Below are 23,299 nucleotides of genomic sequence, written 5' to 3' on the forward strand. Positions count from 1 at the left end.
TATATAGTCTTATACAGTCCTGTATGGGGTGGTCTATATAGTCTTATACAGTCCTGTATGGGGTGGTCTATATAGTCTTAACCAGTCCTGTATGGGGTGGTCTATATAGTCCTGTATGGGGTGGTCTATATAGTCTTAACCAGTCCTGTATGGGGTGGTCTATATAGTCTTATACAGTCCTGTATGGGGTGGTCTATATAGTCTTATACAGTCCTGTATGGGGTGGTCTATATAGTCTTATACAGTCCTGTATGGGGTGGTCTATATAGTCTTATACAGTCCTGTATGGGGTGGTCTATATAGTCTTATACAGTCCTGTATGGGGTGGTCTATATAGTCTTATACAGTCCTGTATGGGGTGGTCTATATAGTCTTATACAGTCCTGTATGGGGTGGTCTATATAGTCTTATACAGTCCTGTATGGGGTGGTCTATATAGTCTTAACCAGTCCTGTATGGGGTGGTCTATATAGTCTTAACCAGTCCTGTATGGGGTGGTCTATATAGTCTTAACCAGTCCTGTATGGGGTGGTCTATATAGTCCTGTATGGGGTGGTCTATATAGTCCTGTATGGGGTGGTCTATATAGTCTTAACCAGTCCTGTATGGGGTGGTCTATATAGTCTTATACAGTCCTGTATGGGGTGGTCTATATAGTCTTATACAGTCCTGTATGGGGTGGTCTATATAGTCCTGTATGGGGTGGTCTATATAGTCTTATACAGTCCTGTATGGGGTGGTCTATATAGTCCTGTATGGGGTGGTCTATATAGTCTTAACCAGTCCTGTATGGGGTGGTCTATATAGTCTTAACCAGTCCTGTATGGGGTGGTCTATATAGTCTTATACAGTCCTGTATGGGGTGGTCTATATAGTCTTATACAGTCCTGTATGGGGTGGTCTATATAGTCTTATACAGTCCTGTATGGGGTGGTCTATATAGTCTTATACAGTCCTGTATGGGGTGGTCTATATAGTCTTATCCAGTCCTGTATGGGGTGGTCTATATAGTCTTATACAGTCCTGTATGGGGTGGTCTATATAGTCTTATACAGTCCTGTATGGGGTGGTCTATATAGTCTTATACAGTCCTGTATGGGGTGGTCTATATAGTCTTATACAGTCCTGTATGGGGTGGTCTATATAGTCTTCATACAGTCCTGTATGATGGGGTGGTCTATATAGTCTCATACAGTCCTGTATGGGGTGGTCATATTAGGTCCTTATACAGTCCTGTATGGGGTGGTTTCTATATAGTCTTATTACAGTCCTGTCAGGGGTGGTCATATAGTCCTTATGGGAGTGGTACTGATAGGAGGTCGGTAACCTAGTCCTGTAATGGGGGGTCTATATAGTCTTATACAGTCCTGTATGGGTGGTCTATATAGTCTTATACAGTCCTGTATGGGGTGGTCTATATAGTCTTATACAGTCCTGTATGGGGTGGTCTATATAGTCTTATACAGTCCTGTATGGGGTGGTCCTATATAGTCTTAACCAGTCCTGTATGGGGTGGTCTATATAGTCTTAACCAGTCCTGTATGGGGTGGTCTATATAGTCTTAACCAGTCCTGTATGGGGTGGTCTATATAGTCTTAACCAGTCCTGTATGAGTGGTCTATATAGTCTTATACAGTCCTGTATGGGGTGGTCTATATAGTCTTATACAGTCCTGTATGGGGTGGTCTATATAGTCTTATACAGTCCTGTATGGGGTGGTCTATATAGTCTTAACCAGTCCTGTATGGGGTGGTCTATATAGTCTTATACAGTCCTGTATGGGGTGGTCTATATAGTCTTATACAGTCCTGTATGGGGTGGTCTATATAGTCTTAACCAGTCCTGTATGGGGTGGTCTATATAGTCTTAACCAGTCCTGTATGGGGTGGTCTATATAGTCTTATACAGTCCTGTATGTGGTGGTCTATATAGTCTTATACAGTCCTGTATGGGGTGGTCTATATAGTCTTATACAGTCCTGTATGGGGTGGTCTATATAGTCTTATACAGTCCTGTATGTGGTGGTCTATATAGTCTTATACAGTCCTGTATGGGGTGGTCTATATAGTCTTATACAGTCCTGTATGACAGCTTTGAACGCTATAGGCCCAAATCAGACAAATGTTTTTGTTTTGCCAAGCATCTCCAATGATACATATTGAATACATATTCATGAAACATATTGACTCTATATGCATGTGTCAGATTACAACATGGAGGTCACCCTCAGTCCATGTAATTGATCAGCTATAACACAAATAGCAATTTAGGTGTTCTTACCGGAACACAGAACCTCACAGGGTTCTGAGAGTTGTTGTTCACAACGATAGAATAAGAAGTGGTGTTCTTACCGGAACACAGAACCTCACAGGGTTCTGAGAGTTGTTGTTCACAACGATAGAATAAGAAGTGGTGTTCTTACCGGAACACAGAACCTCACAGGGTTCTGAGAGTTGTTATTCACAACGATAGAATAAGAAGCGGTGTTCTTACCGGAACACAGAACCTCACAGGGTTCTGAGAGTTGTTGTTCACAACGATAGAATAAGAAGCGGTGTTCTTACCGGAACACAGAACCTCACAGGGTTCTGAGAGTTGTTGTTCACAACGATAGAATAAGAAGTGGTGTTCTTACCGGAACACAGAACCTCACAGGGTTCTGAGAGTTGTTGTTCACATCGATATAATAAGAAGTGGTGTTCTTACCGCCAGGACCTTGTTGGCGTTCTGGATGTTGTCTATGTAGGTAACGTAGTGGTGGAGGTGAGGACAGAAGTCATCAAATCCTCGCCCAAAGTCCCCGTTCTCCAGACGGACCAACAACGTCCTGCACAGAGTAGAGAGAGACAATTAATAGTGATAATCACCATCAACAACACATCCTCATGCAAGATAACAAGTCAAGATAATCACAATATAGTATTGGCAACTAAGTATCGTGACAATATCGTATCGTCCCTGGAAATTCCCTGCCCTAGAAATATTGCAATGAACATCACGGTACGATATTCTCACAATACTTAGGTGCAGATACGATATGTAGATCTGATTCTATATGTAGATCTGATTCTATATGTAGTGTGATTAGGAATTGGTTGGTATAGGTATAGCGGGTGTCAGTATAGCGGGTGTAGGTATAGCGGGTGTTGGGTCTCGTGTGGCTCAGTTGGTAGAGCATGGTGTTTGCAACGCCAGGGTTGTGGGTTTGATTCCCACGGGGACCAGTACGGAGAAGGAAGAAAAAAAATGAAATGTATGAAATGTCTGCATTCACTACTGTGAGTCGCTCTGGATAAGAGCGTCTGCTAAATGACTAAAATGTAAATGTATAGTGGTTATAATGGGTATAGTGGGTATAGTGGGTATAGGTGGTATAGTGGATATAGGTATAGTGGGTATAGTGGGTATAGGTGGTATAGTGGGTATAGGTGGTATAGTGGGTATAGGTGGTATAGTGGGTATAGAGGGTATAGTGGGTATAGGTGGTATAGTGGTATAGGTGGTATAGTGGGTACAGGTGGTATAGTGGGTATAGGTACAGTGGGTACAGGTGGTATAGGTGGTATAGTGGGTATAGGTGGTGTGGGTATAGTGGGGGGGGGAAGTATTTGATCACTGCTGATTTTGTACGTTTGCCCACTTACAAAGAAATGATCAGTCTATAATTTTAATGGTAGGTTTATTTGAACAGTGAGAGACAGAATAACAACAACAAAAATCCAGAAAAACGCATGTCAACAATGTTATAAATTGATTTGCATTTTAATGAGGGAAATAAGTATTTGACCCCTCTGCAAAACATGACTTAGTACTTGGTGGCAAAACCCTTGTTGGCAATCACAGAGGTCAGACGTTTCTTGTAGTTGGCCACCAGGTTTGCACACATCTCAGGAGGGATTTTGTCCCACTCCTTTTTGCAGATCTTCTCCAAGTCATTAAGGTTTCGAGGCTGACGTTTGGCAACTCGAACCTTCAGCTTCTTCCACAGATTTTCTATGGGATTAAGGTCTGGAGACTGCCTAGGCCACTCCAGGACCTTAATGTGCTTCTTCTTGAGCCACTCCTTTGTTGCCTTGGCCTTGTGTTTTGGGTCATTGTCATGCTGGAATACCCATCCACGGCCCATTTTCAATGCCCTGGCTGAGGGAAGGAGGTTCTCACCCAAGATTTGACGGTACATGGCCCCGTCCATCGTCCCTTTGATGCGGTGAAGTTGTCTTGCCCCCTTAGCAGAAAAACAACCCCAAAGCATAATGTTTCCACCTCCATGTTTGACGGTGGGGATGGTGTTCTTGGGATCATAGGCAGCATTCCTCCTCCTCCAAACACGGCGAGTTGAGTTGATGTCACAGAGCTCCATTTTGGTCTCATCTGACCACAACACTTTCACCAGTTGTCCTCTGAGTCATTCAGATGTTCATTGGCAAACTTCAGACGGGCATGTATATGTATTCTTGAGCAGGGGGACCTTGCGGGCGCTGCAGGATTTCAGTCCTTCACGGCGTAGTGTGTTGTTGTTTTCTTGGTGACTATGGTCCCAGCTGCCTTGAGATCATTGACAAGATCCTCCCGTGTAGTTCTGGGCTGATTCCTCACCGTTCTCATGATCATTGCAACTCCATGAGGTGAGATCTTGCATGGAGCCCCAGGCCGAGGGATATTGACAGTTCTTTTGTGTTTCTTCCATTTGTGAATAATCGCACCAAATGTTGTCACCTTCTCACCAAGCTGCTTGGCGATGGTCTTGCAGCCCATTCCAGCCTTGTGTAGGTCTACAATCTTGTCCCTGACATCCTTGGAGAGCTCTTTGGTCTTGGCAATGGTGGAGAGTTTGGAATCTGATTGATTGATTGATTCTGTGGACAGGTGTCTTTTTTTTTACAGGTAACAAGCTGCGGTTAGGAGCACTCCCTTTAACTTCTATGGGCAACGTGGGACGCTAGCGTCCCACCCGCGGTACACACTATCAACAGCCAGTGAAATATCAGAGCGCCAAATTTGAAAACAACAAAATGTCATAATTCAAATTTCTCAAACATACAACATATATTACACCATTTGAAAGATAAACATCTCCTTAATCTAACCATGTTGTCCGATTTCAAAAGGCTTTACGGCGAAAGCATAAAGTTAGATTATGTTAGGAGAGTACATAGACAAAACATTACACACAGCCATTTTCAATGCAAGAACAGGCGTCACCAAAAGCAGAAAACCAGCTAAAATTATGCACTAACCTTTGACAATCTTCATCAGATGACACTCCTAGGACATTATGTTAGAACACAAAATGCATGTATTGTCTATCAAGTTCATATTTATATCCAAAAACAGCATTTTACAATGGCGATGATGTTCAGAAAATATTTTGCCTCCAAAAATGCCGGTGAATCAGAACAACAAATTACTCATTAGAAACGTTGATAAAATATTGAACAGTTATTCAAAGATTTATAGATTAACATCTCCTGTATGTAATCGCGTTGACAGATTTAAAAATAACTTTACTGGGAAAGCACACCTTGCAATAATCTGACTACTGTGGTCAGAAAATAACAGCAGGCAATTATAGACACCGGCCGTCTTGGAGTCATCTAAACGCATAAATAGCATTATAAATATTCACTTACCTTTAATAATCTTCATCAGAAGGCACTTCCAGGAATCCCAGGTCCACAATAAATGTTGTTTTGTTCGATAAAGTTCGTAATTTATGTCCAAATAACTCCATGTTGTTTGCGCGTTCAGTAGGCTACTCAAAATGTAGGGCGCGCGAGGGAAATGTGACGACGAAAGTCAAGAAAAAGTTCTATTTACGTTCGTTCAAACATGTCAAACGTTGTATAGCATCAATCTTCAGGGCCTTGAGAACGTGAAACTTCAGTAATATCCCAACCGGACCCCATGCTACGTCTTGAAAAACGTTTTGGAACACAGGTATCCTCTCACATGAACGCGCCCTATGAACTCAATGGATTTTCAGGGCACCTGCTTACCAGCGTTCTCCTTCGGTCTGTGTTTACCGCAAAAGGCTCAAACAACTTTCTAAGACTGTTGACATCTAGTGGAAGCCTTAGGACGTGCTATTTGAGCCCTAACTCACTGTGTGTCAGAAAGGCAAGGACTTGAGAAAACTACAGGAACCAGATTTTCATTTCCTGCTTGGAATCTTCTCAGGTTTTTGCCTGCCATATGAGTTCTGTTATACTCACAGACATCATTCAAACAGTTTTAGAAACTTTAGAGTGTTTTCTATCCAAATCTACTAATAATATGCATATCCTAGCTTCTGAGTTTGAGTAGGAGGCAGTTTAATATGGGCATGTATTTCATCCGAAAGTGACAATACTGCCCCCTAGCCCCAACAGGTTGAGTGTGCTCCTAATCTCAGCTCGTTACCTGTATAAAAGACACCTGGGAGCCAGAAATCTTTCTGATTGAGAGGTGGTCAAATACTTACTTCCCTCATTAAAATGCAAATCAATTTATAACATTTCAAACATAAGTTTTTCTGGATATTTTTGTTGTTATTCTGTCTCTCACTGTTCAAATAAACCTACCATTAAAATTATAGACTGATCCTTTCTTTGTCAGTGGGCAAACATACAAAATCAGCAGGGGATCAAATACTTTTTCCCCCCACTGTATAGTGTGTTTAGGTATAGTGGGTATAGTGGGTATAGGTATAGTGGGTATGGGTATAGTGGGTATAGTGGGTATGGGTATAGTGGGTATGGGTATAGGTGGTATAGTGGGTATGGGTATAGTGGGTATAGTGGGTATAGGTATAGTGTGTATAGTGGGTATGGGTATAGTGGGTATAGTGGGTATAGGTATAGTGGGTATAGTGGGTATGGGTATAGTGGGTATGGGTATAGGTGGTATAGTGGGTATGGGTATAGGTGGTATAGTGGGTATGGGTATAGTGGGTATGGGTATAGTGGGTATGGGTATAGTGGGTATAGGTGGTATAGTGGGTATAGTGGGTATAGCGGGTGTAGGTATAGTGGATATAGGTATAGTGAGTATCCCTGGTATAGTGGATATAGGTATAGCAGGTATAGTGGGTATATGTATAGTGGGTGTAGTGGGTATAGCAGGTATAGTGGGTATAGGTGGTATAGTGGGTATAGGTGGTATAGTGGGTATAGGTGGTATAGTGGGTATAGGTGGTATAGTGGCTATAGGTGGTATAGTGGGTATAGGTGGTATAGTGGGTATAGGTGGTATAGTGGGTGTAGTCGACTAGCGCCATCAATAGGATGCCAAATCCATATTTGGACTCAAAGTATCACTATAACATCGTCCAAAATAATATTGTGATCTGTAACAGCGTCGATCTCTTCCCCCCATCACTAAATATTACCACATAGAACCGTCTGATCACCACAGTGAAAAATAACATGAATAAATAAAAAGAGTGCTCACAATTAGACATATATAACGCCTGACTGCACTGGTCTAATGATGTTCCCAGAGACATTACATCCTCACATCGCTGGAAGGAGGAGCTCTGAAGTTGATTTAAATAGATTGTAATGGAAGGAGGAGCTCTGAAGTTGATTTAAATAGATTGTAATGGAAGGAGGAGCTCTGAAGTTGATTTAAATAGATTGTAATGGAAGGAGGAGCTCTGAAGTTGATATAAATAGATTGTAATGGAAGGAGGAGCTCTGAAGTTGATTTAAATAGATTGTAATGGAAGGAGGAGCTCTGAAGTTGATTTAAATAGATTGTAATGAAGCAGGTAGACCTGTTGGTAATCAGAAGACTCAGAGGCAGCCAGGACACACACACACACACACACACACACACACACACACACCCAGGAGAGAGAGAGAGAGACACACACACACACACACACACACACACACACACACACACACACAGCCAGGAGAGAGAGACACACACACACACACACACACACACACACACACACACACACAGCCAGGCGAAACACACAGCCAGGAGAGAGAGACACACACACACAGCCAGGAGACAAAAGCGCACACACACACACACTAGAAACGCGCGCACACACAGCCAGGAGAGTTGGGCTAACGAGGGCAAAGGGCAAGAAAAACCATGTTTCCGTTTCTTCCCTCCTCTCACAGCCAGAGGATATTATGATAAATATAAAACTACAAATTACAACTTCCAGACTGTTTTCAGGGTGATTAAATAGTGTGACTGTCAGGAAGAAGGGAATGAGAAGATTGGAGAGGAGAGGAGAGGGTGGAGGAGAGGGGGGAGGAAAGGGAGGAGAGGGGGGAGAGGAGGAGGAGGAGAGGAGAGGAGAGGAGAGGAGAGTGGAAGGAGGGAGGAGAGGGGGGAGGAAAGGGAGGAGGAGGAGGGGGGAGGAGAGGGGAAGGAAAGGGAGGGGGAGGAGGAGGAGGAGGAGAGGGGGGAGGAGAGGAGAGTGGAAGGGGGAGGAGAGGGGGGAGGAGAGGGGGGAGGAGAGGGAGGAGGAGGAGGGGGGAGGAAAGGGAGGAGAGGGGGGAGGCAAGGGAGGAGAGGGGGGAGGAGAGGGGAAGGGGGAGGAGGAGGGGGGGAGGAAAGGGAGGAGGAGGAGGGGGGAGGAAAGGGAGGAGAGGGGAAGGGGGAGGAGAGGGAGGAGGAGAGGGGGGAGGAGAGGGAGGAGGAGGAGAGGGGGGAGAGGAGGAGGAGGAGGAGAGGAGAGTGGAAGGGGGAGGAGAGGGGAAGGAAAGGGAGGAGGAGGAGAGGAGAGTGGAAGGTGGAGGAGAGGGGGGAGGAAAGGGAGGAGAGGGGGAGAGGGGGGAGGAGAGGGAGGAGGAGGAGAGGGGGGGAGAGGAGGAGAGGAGAGTGGAAGGAGGGAGGAGAGGGGGGAGGAGAGGGAGGAAGAGGAGGAGGAGAGGAGAGGAGAGTGGAAGGGGGAGGAGAGGGGGGAGGAGAGGGAGGAAGAGGAGGAGGAGAGGAGAGTGGAAGGGGGAGGAGAGGGGGGAGGAAAGGGAGGAGAGGGGAAGGAAAGGGAGGAGGAGGAGTGGGGGGGAGGAGAGGAGAGGAGAGGAGAGGGGAAGGAAAGGGAGGAGGAGGAGGAGAGGGGAAGGAAAGGGAGGAGGAGAATAGAGAAGTAGTTATTGTTCACACACACACACACACACACACACACAAAAAAACAAAGCATAACTTTGTCTCAGGTTTCCAACAGTGAAAAGGATGGACTTCCGTCACCCTGGATATAGTTTGATCTGTATCACACTACAATCACACCACATTACTCCTCATTAAACTCCCCAGACACACCTTGGAGGAATATCAATCTCTCAAATAGCTTAGTGATTCTGCTGTAGTTTCTCTGGGCGACGTGACGCCGTCTTCAGGGTTGGTTATTACAGCCTGTTACAGTGGAGCAGGGAGGAGGATAATTAGGTTTGTCATCTACATACTATCATTGTCTTGGTCACAACTCCTCATAAACTGCCTAAACCATGATGAACGATATGGGGAGGATCATCAACACAGTAAATACTTCTATAGAAATACAGAAGTCAGCTGTGTTTAATTACAGTGGAATTCCTGATTAGTGTGCAGTGTTGTTCCCCTGGAGTCAAGTTAATAAAAAAAAAAAACAGGATGTCAACTGAGTTATACCTTCCTTCCTACATTTACCACACACACACACACACACACACACACACACACACACACACACAATGCCCAATGATACAGCCCTAGTAGCCATAATGCTTCATCCACTGACTCAATAGAAGAGCTACTATAAAGACGTCCCACTGACTCAATAGAAGAGCTACTATAAAGACGTCCCACTGACTCAATAGAAGAGCTACTATAAAGACGTCCCACTGACTCAATAGAAGAGCTACTATAAAGACGTCCCACTGACTCAATAGAAGAGCTACTATAAAGACGTCCCACTGACTCAATAGAAGAGCTACTATAAAGACGTCCCACTGACTCAATAGAAGAGCTACTATAAAGACGTCCCACTGACTCAATAGAAGAGCTACTATAAAGACGTCCCACTGACTCAATAGAAGAGTTACTATAAAGACGTCCCACTGACTCAATAGAAGAGCTGATATAAAGACGTCCCACTAACTCAATAGAAGAGCTACTATAAAGACGTCCCACTGACTCAATAGAAGAGTTACTATAAAGACGTCCCACTGACTCAATAGAAGAGTTACTATAAAGACGTCCCACTGACTCAATAGAAGAGCTACTATAAAGACGTCCCACTGACTCAATAGAAGAGCTACTATAAAGACGTCCCACTGACTCAATAGAAGAGCTACTATAAAGACGTCCCACTGACTCAATAGAAGAGTTACTATAAAGACGTCCCACTGACTCAATAGAAGAGCTACTATAAAGACGTCCCACTGACTCAATAGAAGAGCTACTATAAAGACGTCCCACTGACTCAATAGAAGAGCTACTATAAAGACGTCCCACTGACTCAATAGAAGAGTTACTATAAAGACGTCCCACTGACTCAATAGAAGAGTTACTATAAAGACGTCCCACTGACTCAATAGAAGAGTTACTATAAAGACGTCCCACTGACTCAATAGAAGAGTTACTATAAAGACGTCCCACTGACTCAATAGAATACGTATTGTTTTTTTAACTAGGTCAAGTCAGTTAAAAACAAATTCTTATTTATAATGACGGCCTCCCGGGGAACGTGGGTTAACTGCATTGTTCAGGGGCAGAACGACAGATTTTTTTACCTTGTCAGCTCAGGGGGGGGATTCGATCTAGCAACCTTTCAGGTTACTGGCACAACGCTCTAACCACTAGGCTACCTGCCGCTCCTGAAGATGAACCATTGATTCAATAGAATAGTTATTATAAAGATCAATGGAGGCTGCTGAGGGGAGGATGGCTCATAATAAAAAGGCTGGAACAAACATGTCTGACGCCATTCCATTGACTCCATTGCGGCCATTATTACGGGCCGTCCTCCCCTCAGCACTGTTAAGCTCTTTCTCTGGTATTCACAACCCGACGGACACTACGAAAGCTTAAACCACGTTTATTCTTCCCAAAGGGTCAAACAGCTGTACAGACGACGACATATTCACACAAGCACTGATATTTAACCTTCTCTCCTACGCCGAGTCTCCTCCTACACATCTGAACAGCCAATGCATCCACGCTGCTAGACAGAAGCTTAGTGATATCTGTTCTTCCTCACTACACCTGACATGACCTCTGCCCCAAAGTAGAGGTCGACCGATTATGATTTTTCAACGCCGATACGGATTATAGGAGGTCCCAAAAAAAGCCGATACCAATTAAATCGGACTAATTTTATATATATATTTGTAATAATGACAATTACAACAATACTGAATCACTTTTATTTTAACTTAATTAAAATCTATTTAGTCTCAAATAAATAATTAAAAATGGTCAATTGGTTTAAAACAGTGTTGGAGAAGTAAAAGTGCAATATGTGTCATGTAAAAAGCTAAACGTTTAAGTTCCTTGCTCAGAACATATGAAAGCTGCTGGTTCAATATTCCCAGTTCTTCAATATTCCCAGTTAAGAGGTTTTAGGTTGTAGTTATTATAGGAATTATGACGCGTCGACTATTTCTCTCTATACCGTTTGTATTCCATATACCTTTGACTATTGGACGTTCTAATAGGCACTATAGTATTGCCAGCCTAATCTCAGGAGTTGATAGGCTTGAAGTCATAAACAGCACTGTGATTCAAGCATTGCTAAGAGCTGCTGGCAAACGCAGTAAAGTTTAAATGAATGCTTACGAGCCTGCTGCTGCCTTCCACCACTCAGTCAGACTGCTCGATCAAATCATAGACTTCATTATAATAAACAAACCCGAAATACGAGCTTTAGGTCATTAATATGGTCAAATACGGAAACTATCATTTCGAAAACAAAACGTTTATTCTTTCAGTGAAATACGGAACCGTTCCGTATTTTATCGAACGGGTAACAACCCTAAGTCTAAATATTCCTGTTACATTGCACAACCTTCAATGTTATGTCATAATTATGTAAAATTCTGGCAAATTAGTTCGCAACGAGCCAGGCGGCCCAAACTGACTCTGAATGCACTGAACGCAAGAGAAGTGACAATTTCCCTCGTTAATATTGCCTGCTAACATGCATTTATTTTAACTAAATATGCAGGTTTAAAAATATATACTTCTGTGTATTGATTTTAAGAAAGGCGTCTATGGTTAGGTAGATTTGTGCAAAGATTGTGCTTTATCCAGCAATGTGTTTTTGTTAAATCCTCACCCATTTGGCGAAGTAGGCTGTGATTCGATGGTAAATTAACAGGCGCGGCATTGATTATATGCAACGCAGGACAAGCTAATTAACCTAGTAATATCAACCATGTGTAGTTAACTAGTGATTATGTTAAAGATTGATTATTTTTTATAAGTTTAATGCTAGCTAGCACCTTACCTTGGCTCCTTGCTGCACCTGCGTAACAGGTGGTCAGCCTGCCACGCAGTCTCCTCGTGGAGTGCAATGTAATCGGCATCCCAAAATGCAGATTACCAATTGTTATGAAAACTTGAAAATCGGCCCCAATTTAAAAATCGGCCGACCTCCACCCCAAAGTACTCACTCACGGCTGTCATGGTGACTGGTACCAGACTGTGTCTCTTCTCCTCCCAGAGGATCCCTGATGTCTGACAATAACATATCCTGACATAATGTAAACGTAATACATTACCCTCTCTCCCTCAGTGACATGAATAAGTATATTTCATATTCTCAGAACCCCTCAGCAGCCTCCACTGATAGAGATGCACCAGTTTATCCAATACAGTCACACTCTACCCGCGTCCAAAATTACACCCTATTCCCTTTATAGTGCACTACATTCGACCAGGGCCCATAGTGCACTATATAGGGAGTGGTTTGGGACATACCCTCAGTAATACACCCCTCTGTCTTCATCATGCCACTCTCAGGAAGAAAGCCTGTCAGTCTCAGAGTGGAGATGAGGACCTGTGGGACTCAACACCTGATCATTATTCAACACAGTACGATGCTCATTCTGTGAAGCTATAAACCACATGATTAAATAGAACACGACTATGTTGTAATTGGAACCATATTCCATACGGAACACAGAACACTACCAAAACTCTAGAACAGGGGGGGTTACTCAACTCTGACCCTAAGAGGTCTGGTTTTCTGTTCGACCTGATCATTATATTTTACACCCAAACATGGTGTAAATCAGAACCTGATTAGATGCAGTAGAACTGTTTTTCCAGGACCAGAGTTGAGTTAGAGGGTACAAGAACATAGCTGGTTGTAGAAATCCAAATCTTACATTGTTATCATTTATACACACACAGACAAAGATATTAAACATGGCAAGGAGGACAGCGGTTAAGTTTGGTTCACCTTGTTCACCTTTTAGGTAAAGTCAGTCGGTGCTTATCTGTTTATTTTCTTGAGGAGATGTTCTCTACATTTGGAATTGGGTTGTGTGTGGGCTTCAGCAGACAAGGCCCTCAGCTGTCTGAGGCCTGTCAAAACAACACTCTGAACTACTAGTGAGAGAACCAGGGAGGGTGCCAATTAATGTCCTCCTCTTCCTCCTCCTCCTCCTCCTCCCTGTCATTAATTATTAAAGAGATACTTACTGGTTTACTGAATGGATGGATGGAATGGAACTAAAGATGCTTTCTCTAATGTCCTGCCTCAGGGTGCCTTTGGCCTTCAGAATCTCCACAAAGTACTGCAAGAGAGCACACACACACACACACACACACACACGCAGAGACGTACACACACACACACACACGCGCAGAGACGCAGAGACGTACACACACACACACACACAGAGACAAGAAAGAAGAATTTAGTATTTGTATAGCTAAGCCTGTCTGCTATCTAGCTGCATGGTGTTGCATTGGTTCCATTGGATTCCCATGAGACTGAAGCGGTTTAAGAGATTAGACCGCCGACAACTCAATTACTCCTGGTCCGCGTCCCCAATGGTGCTCTAGTCTAGGGTTGGCCGATTTTACCATAGCATCGTCTAAAAAAAATGTTTAAAAAAATCGAACAAAAAAAATCGACAATGTTCGGCAGCCATCGTCGACGGTGACGACATCGTGATGTCACAAACAACGGTTTAGCATATTTGAACTTGACTGCACCACCGGAGTCTGGCAGCGCACAACAGAGCAGCCCAGTGAATACACAGCAGGTCCACATGCCAAATGGCCTATCAGCCGTAGCCTACACGTCCAATACACAGCAGGTCCACATGCCAAATGGCCTATTCCCTATCAGCCGTAGCCTACTGGACACCCTCTTGTCTGGCTTGTTGTTTTAACATGTGGGGTCATCATGGGCCTCTTGTCTGGCTTGTTGTTTTAACATGTGGGGTCATCATGGGCCTGTTGTCTGGCTTGTTGTTTTAACATGTGGGGTCATCATGGGCCTGTTGTCTGGCTTGTTGTTTTAACATGTGGGGTCATCACGGGCCTGTTGTCTGGCTTGTTGTTTTAACATGTGGGGTCATCACGGGCCTGTTGTCTGGCTTGTTGTTTTAACATGTGGGGTCATCACGGGCCTGTTGTCTGGCTTGTTGTTTTAACGTGGGGTCATCACGGGCCTGTTGTCTGGCTTGTTGTTTTAACATGTGGGGTCATCACGGGCCTGTTGTCTGGCTTGTTGTTTTAACATGTGGGGTCATCACGGGCCTGTTGTCTGGCTTGTTGTTTTAACATGTGGGGTCATCACGGGCCTCGTTGTCTGGCTTGTTGTTTTAACATGTGGGGTCATCACGGGCCTGTTGTCTGGCTTGTTGTTTTAACATGTGGGGTCATCACGGGCCTGTTGTCTGGCTTGTTGTTTTAACATGTGGGGTCATCACGGGCCTGTTGTCTGGCTTGTTGTTTTAACATGTGGGGTCATCACGGGCCTGTTGTCTGGCTTGTTGTTTTAACATGTGGGGTCATCACGGGCCTCTTGTCTGGCTTGTTGTTTTAACATGTGGGGTCATCACGGGCCTGTTGTCTGGCTTGTTGTTTTAACATGTGGGGTCATCACGGGCCTGTTGTCTGGCTTGTTGTTTTAACATGTGGGGTCATCACGGGCCTGTTGTCTGGCTTGTGTTTTTAACATGTGGGGTCATCACGGGCCTGTTGTCTGGCTTGTTGTTTTAACATGTGGGGTCATCACGGGCCTGTTGTCTGGCTTGTTGTTTTTAACATGTGGGGTCATCACGGGCCTGTTGTCTGGCTTGTTGTTTTAACATGTGGGGTCATCACGGGCCTGTTGTCTGGCTTGTTGTTTTAACATGTGGGGTCATCACGGGCCTGTTGTCTGGCTTGTTGTTTTAACATGTGGGGTCATCACGGGCCTGTTGTCTGGCTTGTTGTTTTTAACATGTGGGGTCATCACGGGCCTGTTGTCTGGCTTGTTGTTTTAACAGGTGGGGTCATCACGGGCCTGTTGTCTGGCTTGTTGTTTTAACATGTGGGGTCATCACGGGCCTGTTGTCTGGCTTGTTGTTTTAACATTGTGGGGTCATCACGGGCCCTGTTGTCTGACTTGTTGTTTTAACATGTGGGGTCATTCAGGGCCTGTTTGTCTGCTTGTTGTTTTAACATGTGGGGTCATTCACGGGCCTGTTGTCCTGGCTTGTTGTTTTTTAACATGTTGGGTTCGGTCATCACGGGCCTGTTGTCTTGGCTTGTTGTTTTAACATGTGGGGTCATCACGGGCCTGTTGTTCTGGCTTGTTGTTTTAACATGTGGGGTCATCACGGGCTGTTGTCTGGCTTGTTGTTTTAACATTGTGGGGTCATTCACGGGCCTGTTGTCTGGCTTGTTGTTTTAACATGTGGGGTCATCACGGGCTGTTGTCTGGCTTGTTGTTTTAACATGTGGGGTCATCACGGGCCTGTTGTCTGGCTTGTGTTTTAACATGTGGGGTCATCACGGCCTGTTGTCTGGCTTGTTGTTTAACATGTGGGTCACGTCACGGGCCTGTTGTCTGGCTTGTTGTTTAACATGTGGGGTGATTACGGGCCTTCTGGACACCCTGTTGTGTGGCTTATTGTGATCCTGCTCCAACTAAAAAACAGGAATTGAAAAATATATATTTTTTAAAGGCAACAGCAAACATGTCGTCCCCCACGGATGCAGCCCCCCCCCCTCCCCCCTCCGGACCAATCAGGGTAGCTTGGTAAATGCCAGATCCCTATAGCAAAACGAATCACTCGCCCAAGTGGTGTCAGATATCACGTGAGTAGGCTAGATTTATATCCCTGAGCATGTGTGCCAAATTTCATCGCTGTGTCAAACAGATCAAGAGGTATTAACATGTGCCCGTTACAGCGCCACCGTGTGGTCGATATGAACGTTGTTCCATACGTTGAGTCTTGACAGTGTTTGTACCACATTTTTGTTACAATACCAATATCCTTGACTGATTTCCATGCATTTATTATACAGACCACGCCCACGTAATTGTTTCTTGGTCAATAGCGGCCATGTTGTTTTAGAGTACTAGTCTGTATTGCGTTGAGAGATCTTTGTCCAAAGACGTCACATGTCAAGTTTCATGCAGATCGGTCATTCAGTGCCAGAAGAGTTGCATTTGAAGTGTTTTTCACAAAATTAAAAAAGGACATAAAAATCCATCATGGCAGACAGTGTGAGCTAGTCTTTATAAACACATAGTATAGCTCTCCGCCCATCTGAAGGTAGGGAAACACAGCCGGGCCTGGATTCAGAAGAGTATCAGAGCAGGAGTGCAGATCTAGGATCAGGTCCCCCCCCCCCCCTTACCCCCCCCCTGTCTATGTAATCTGATTCATTATAATCTAGGATCAGGTCCGTCCGTCCGTCCGTCCCCCCCCCCCCCCGTCTATGTAATCTGATTCATTATAATCTAGGATCAGGTCCCACCCCCCCGTCTATGTAATCTGATTCATTATAATCTAGGATCAGGTCCGTCCGTCCGTCCCCCCCCGTCTATGTAATCTGATTCATTATAATCTAGGATTAGGCCCCCCCCCGTCTATGTAATCTGATTCATTATAATCTAGGATCAGGTCCCCCACTCTATGTAATCTGATTCATAATAATCTAGGATCAGGTCCCCCCCTCTATGTAATCTGATTCATTATAATCTAGGATCAGGTCCCCCCCCGTCTATGTAATCTGATTCATTATAATCTAGGATCAGGTCCCCCCCCCCCCGTCTATGTAATCTGATTCATTATAATCTAGGATCAGGTCCCCCCCCCCGTCTATGTAATCTGATTCATTATAATCTAGGATCAGGTCCCCCCCCCCCCCCCCCCCCCCGTCTATGTAATCTGATTCATTATAATCTAGGATCAGGTCCCCCCCTCTATGTAATCTGATTCATTATAATCTAGGATCAGGTCCCCCCCCCCCCGTCTATGTAATCTGATTCATTATAATCTAGGATCAGGTCCCCCCCCGTCTATGTAATCTGATTCATTATAATCTAGGATCAGGTCCCCCCCCCCCCCCCCCCCCCCCCCGTCTATGTAATCTGATTCATTATAATCTAGGATCAGGTCCCCCCCTCTATGTAATCTGATTCATTATAATCTAGGATCAGGTCCCCCCCCCCCCGTCTATGTAATCTGATTCATTATAATCTAGGATCAGGTCCCCCCCCCCCGTCTATGTAATCTGATTCATTATGATCCAAAACACTGATCCTAGATCAGCACTCCTACTCTGAGACACTATGAATACGGGTCAATAGTAAGGGCAGCAGGTAACCAAGCGGTTAAGCGCGTCGGGCAAGTAACCAAAAGGTCGCTGGTTCGAATCTGGACAAGCTGGACAAATCTGCCGTTATGCCCTTGAGCAAGGCAGTTAACCCCCAACATCAACTGGGTGCCGATGACGTGGATGCGGAAGCCATTTCTGTTGAATGCATTCAGTTGTACAGTTGACTAGGTATCCCCTTTCCTGTTTCAGCAGACAAATGGTTGAGTCCCTAAATGGCCCCCTACTCCATACACAGCTCACTACTGTTGAACAGAGCCCCCATGGGTCCAGATCAAAACTAGTCCACTATATAGGGAATAGGGTGTAATTTGGGACGTATGACAGTATAAATAGCAGGTGCTGTTCACATACCGTGTTGACTAGTTCTAGTTGTTTACAGTATTTCTGTTCAGTTTGGACCAGGGCTCTGGCTGTACGGGTTCTCTTTCTCTCCCACTTCTCTCTCTGCTCCTGGACACTACGGCTGCCGGTCGGGCCCACGGGGGTGGGGGAGAAACTCATGGTCCTACTGGGGCGGACTCCAGATCAGGACAACTGTAGACAGATGAAATCATTAGGGGGAGAAACTCATGGTCCTACTGGGGCGGACTCCAGACCAGGACAACTGTAGACAGATGAAATCATTAGGGGGAGAAACTCATGGTCCTACTGGGGCGGACTCCAGACCAGGACAACTGTAGACAGATGAAATCATTAGGGGGAGAAACTCATGGTCCTACTGGGGCGGACACTGGCTCCAGAGCTGTAGAGAATAAAACATTGGACATTTTCTTACTTTTTCCAAACCATTATAGGTTTCTGAAATTCACTAGGCCTAGAATTCTCACCTGAAGTTTGTGAAGAGGCTATATCCAACAGCAATATTGACAATCACACTAATATTTTTTACATCGTCAAAGAATAAGTATTTCATAGAGCTCAATAACTAATAGTATTGCAGAAGACCAAATGACACAGTGCTGAGGAAGGAACTGTGGTTGGTGATGCAATTAGTCCCTCGCTCGCTCTCAGACCCAGTCCTCCCTCCCTCCCACGCTCTCAGACCCAGTCCTCCCTCCCTCCCTCGCACGCTCTCAGACCCAGTCCTCCCTCGCACGCTCTCAGACCCAGTCCTCCCTCGCACGCTCTCAGACCCAGTCCTCCCTCGCACGCTCTCAGACCCAGTCCTCCCTCGCACGCTCTCAGACCCAGTCCTCCCTCGCACGCTCTCAGACCCAGTCCTCCCTCGCTCTCCGACGCAGTCTGTCCTCTCTCCCTCTCTCCCCCCCAGACTGTCCTCTCTCCCTCTCTCCCCCCCAGAAAGGCACTCTGTGTGTCATTGATCAGACCCTGTTGTTTACAGTGTGTTAGTTAGTGAAAGGCTGTCGTTGACGCTCGGCACCCTGGGAGATGTCACTGGGGTTAATTGCTGCTAAAGCGCTGCCCTCAGACTAAGTAATGGCCTTGGATTCTAACGCTCGTCCCAAATGGCACCCTATTCCCTATATAGTGCACTATGGGCCCTGGTCTAAAGTAGAGCCCTATAAAAGGGAATAGGGTGCCATTTGGGACAGAACCCAGGTGTCTCAGCCTGCTCTATGGTGCTACAGAGGAGATGACACTAATGAGGGAGTCCAGGGAGGATACCTAGTTAAGGGACAACAAGGGGAGAGGAGGGAATCAGAGACAGGGAGAAAGCACTGGGTTACACACACACAGAGAGAGAGAGAGACAGAGGGAGAGAGAGGGAGAGAGAGGGAGAGAGACAGAGAGAGACAGAGAGACAGAGAGACAGAGAGACAGAGAGACAGAGAAAGGGGGGGACACCTCTTAGCCAGGGGCCATGAGGGGAGAGATGGAGAGAGAAAGGGGGACACCTCTTAGCCAGGGGACATGAGGGGAGAGATGGAGAGAGAAAGGGGGGACACCTCTTAACCAGGGTACATGAGGGGAGAGATGGAAAGAGAAAGGGGGACACTTCTTAGCCAGGGGCCATGAGGGGAGAGATGGAGAGAAAAAGGGGGACACCTCTTAGCCAGGGGACATGAGGGGAGAGATGGAGAGAGAAAGGGGGGACACCTCTTAACCAGGGTACATGAGGGGAGAGATGGAAAGAGAAAGGGGGACACTTCTTAGCCAGGGGCCATGAGGGGAGAGATGGAGAGAAAAAGGGGGACACCTCTTAGCCAGGGGACATGAGGGGAGAGATGGAGAGAGAAAGGGGGGACACCTCTTAGCCAGGGGACATGAGGGGAGAGAGAAACAAAAATCGGCAAACAGACAAACTTTATATGTACGTTCTGAATGTGTAGCGGACATGGTGGGTCATGTGATGAGGTAGCCTCGCCTCCTCCCCCCCGCGAACTTCAAAACCAGTGTCTGCCCTCGGACCAAAAGGACATTTCCAGGGAATTTTCTCTTGGTCTACTGATGATTGTTTGCTCCTGTGGGAGACTCGGGTTCATGTCCCGTATGTTACAAATGTAAGTTGATCATGTTCAGAAATAAACACAAAGAGCTAACTTACAGTAAATTACATCATCTAACTCAAATATGCCAATTAACGTATAGAACATAAATACAGTATTTTTGCAGAATACTCTTTTTTTTTTTTTTTTAAAGCAATTATTGGGGTCTCCTGAAATGCTCAGTGGTCTAAGGTACTGTATCGCAGTGCTAGAGGCATCACTACAGATCCGGGTTCGATCCCGGGCTGTGTTGTGGCCCGACCGCGATCGGGAGACCCATGAGGCTGCGAATAATTGGCCCATTGTCGTCCGGGTTAGAGGGAGGGTTTGGCCGGCTGGGATGTCCCTGTCACATCGTGTTTTAGCGACTCCTTGTGGCTGCCGGGCGCAGTGCACGCTGACTTCGGTCTTCAGCTGTACTGCGTTTCTTCCGACACATTGGTGGGGCGGCTGGCTTCTGGGGTTAAGCGAGCACTCTGTCAAGAAGCAGTGCGGCTTGGCGTGGTCGTGTTTCGGAGGACGCATGTCTCACGGCCGTCGCCTCTCCCGAGTCCATACGGGAGATTCAGCGATGAGACAAGACTAACTACCAATTAGGGAGAAAAAGGGGGGGGGGGGGACGATATTTTTCTATTAAGGTATCTTTACTTTCACTTAATAAGTGTACTTTTTCCACCAATGGGAGAAAGATGATTGCATTCGTTGTGGAACCAGACTGCCTCCCGGGGTGAGGCTTACCCTGGCATGACGACGTGATAACTATGTAGAGCTCTCCAGGACAAAGTGACTATTATCAATATATTCGTCTCTATTCTCAGGTTCTAGAATGCTAATTAGCACCAACGTAGACATCATGCAAGACTACAAATCCCTGCAAATCATCTCTGTCTGTCACCTTTGCTAAACAGGTATTGTGTAAATTTAAAAACTTGCACAAGACAGGTCACAGAATTGTACATTTAAAAGAAATTTACCCAATTTATTAATTACTAAATGTAGCTAGATCGCTAATCCAGAGTCTTACCTTTGCCTCAATTTGGCAGTCTTGTCCAGATTATGGTATTTGTAGTTCTTTATGATAGCCACGAGCAACTAATTAGCATTTCATTTTTGGGAGGTAAATACAGGCAAATATACTGCTAAAAGTCACCTTGTCCTATAGAGATTTACAGTTATCAAAAACGTCATGCCAGGGTAAGCCTAAACGAAAACACAGACCTTATTTTACGGGTTTCTAACAATCTGTTATGGGAAAAATGAATGGTGGAAAAACAATTGGAACCATTTTCTGGTTTGACCCTTTGGTTTTATGGGCATTATGACTGTGGTACTCTATTCAAAGACCATGGCGGAAGTCGGCTCAAAACAGAAGTGACGTAGGAGCATGTGGAACGAGTGTGATTCTGTGTTCACACGTGTTACAAGTGATTCCTTTTGATAAACAACGACTTATCTGCATTCCAAATTAAAAGTAGTTTGAAAAAAGGAGATGTGTTTCAGGACGATGCATCATGATACCTTGTTGACAACATGAACAGTAATCTGCTCCGCTCGGTTAACTTGAGAAGGGCACTCCTCCCTCACCGCTTTTGCGTGTTCAAATTATTATTGCATGCGACAAAGTAACACGTTTTGTATAGCTTACAGGACAACATTTATAAAAGAAAGTTTAAAAAACATAACTGAAATGTTTCTCGACGTGAGCACCGCAAATAACGTTTAGCTTTAACAACAAACAATGAACGTAGCTAGCCCTGTTTTCTGCAAAGTTATACGACAACGTCGAGGAAAGCAACATGGTTAAAAGTAGCGACTGGAATGTGACTCGACTTACACATTTACAGCGATATTACTGTATAAACTACATAAAATGTTGCTTAGGTCGAAAAGATGAACTCACCTGTCAACGTCTTCTTATCTGTTCAAAATTGAAATCCAGGGCGCTCTTTTCGGGCTGCTGTTTCTTCCGGGTTGTCGAGCAACACTATTGGCTCCCGGTCCCCCAGGGGATATGACATCATCGAAACTGACCCGCCCAGCCTAGTGACGTAACAGGATGTCAACAAGGCAGCATGTTGCGACGTCCAACATGCTCCATACAATATATATATATGTTTTGAATTTTCAAACTAGTTTTCATTGGGAAGGCAAATACAGCGTTTTAATCTAAAGCAATCACTATTGCATGTGAAAACACAGACTCCTACTCAATTACCAGGGTTGCGGAGTACCTGATTACATGTAATCTGAGTAGAAAAAAATGTAATCATTTACATTACCAGATTTTTTTTTATTGTTATCAGATTACAGATACTTTTGAAAAACAGGATGATTATTTTTAAATATAGAAAGGATGTTTGTGGAACAAATACATTACGACACCTTTCTGTTTTCTCAATGACATTCAAATCAGCATTAAAAAAAGACGCAAGTTTAAATTTGTTCCACCTGAACGAGTCTAACCACAAGTTAGAGACCACTGTGGTGACACACGATGTGTTTGATGGATCCTTTTTCGTCTTCTAATGCCGCTTAAAGTGGAACTGACAGCATTTTAACAACATGGCTTCGTGTTCAAATCTGTTCATATACACCCCTAGGAAGAATATGGTGCCTTTTTTTGTTTTTACATTTTCTGACAAGCGAGCGCTTAGATTTGGTCATAAAGTCATAGAATGTTTGGGATTTACATATAGTAAGTAATTGGTGAAAATTCTATAGCAATATAGAGTGGGAAAGGGGTCGTGTGTTTGGACAATTAATAGACACTGCAGTAAATAAATCCTAATAAAAAAAAATGTGTCTCATCCAGGACCAGAGTCTACGCAGACCGGTGCACCATAGCCAATCAGCGCTACAGTAGGACTATATACAAATAGTCCATATTGGCACACAGGCCTGGCATCGTTCCCTTTGAACTGGACTGTGTGTTTACAGGAAGTAGCAAAAGCGCAACTTTAGATAATTAGAAGGCATTCGCCAAAAGCCACAAAATACACCTGAATGGATTTCTGCAAGTTTGTAAATACCACGGGAATCCTCTTACAGTCCTGTTGATCAAACAACCATGTCCTCCT

The 23,299-nt window shown here is 44.8% G+C and overlaps 1 protein-coding gene across 5 annotated transcripts in view; it reads right to left on the reverse strand.

The window, feature by feature from the left end:
• The window catches only part of arhgef39 (Rho guanine nucleotide exchange factor (GEF) 39), a gene marked incomplete in the record, with an annotated part of 179,260 nt that extends 157,005 nt beyond the window's left edge, over positions 1-22,255 (reverse strand). For 4 of the 5 annotated variants that reach the window (XR_003877494.1, XR_003877493.1, XR_003877492.1 and 1 more), the window contains 4 exon segments: positions 2,707-2,827; positions 13,630-13,724; positions 18,127-18,309; positions 22,123-22,254. Coding sequence is in view for 1 of the 5 variants with exons in the window: in XM_029749033.1 (XP_029604893.1) it covers positions 2,707-2,827; positions 13,630-13,724; positions 18,127-18,276 (366 nt within the window). 5 annotated transcript variants of the gene reach the window in all.
• Positions 22,256-23,299: the final 1,044 nt, after the last annotated feature.

Source organism: Salmo trutta, unplaced genomic scaffold (assembly GCF_901001165.1).
Source record: "Salmo trutta unplaced genomic scaffold, fSalTru1.1, whole genome shotgun sequence".
Taxonomy (NCBI): domain Eukaryota; kingdom Metazoa; phylum Chordata; class Actinopteri; order Salmoniformes; family Salmonidae; genus Salmo; species Salmo trutta.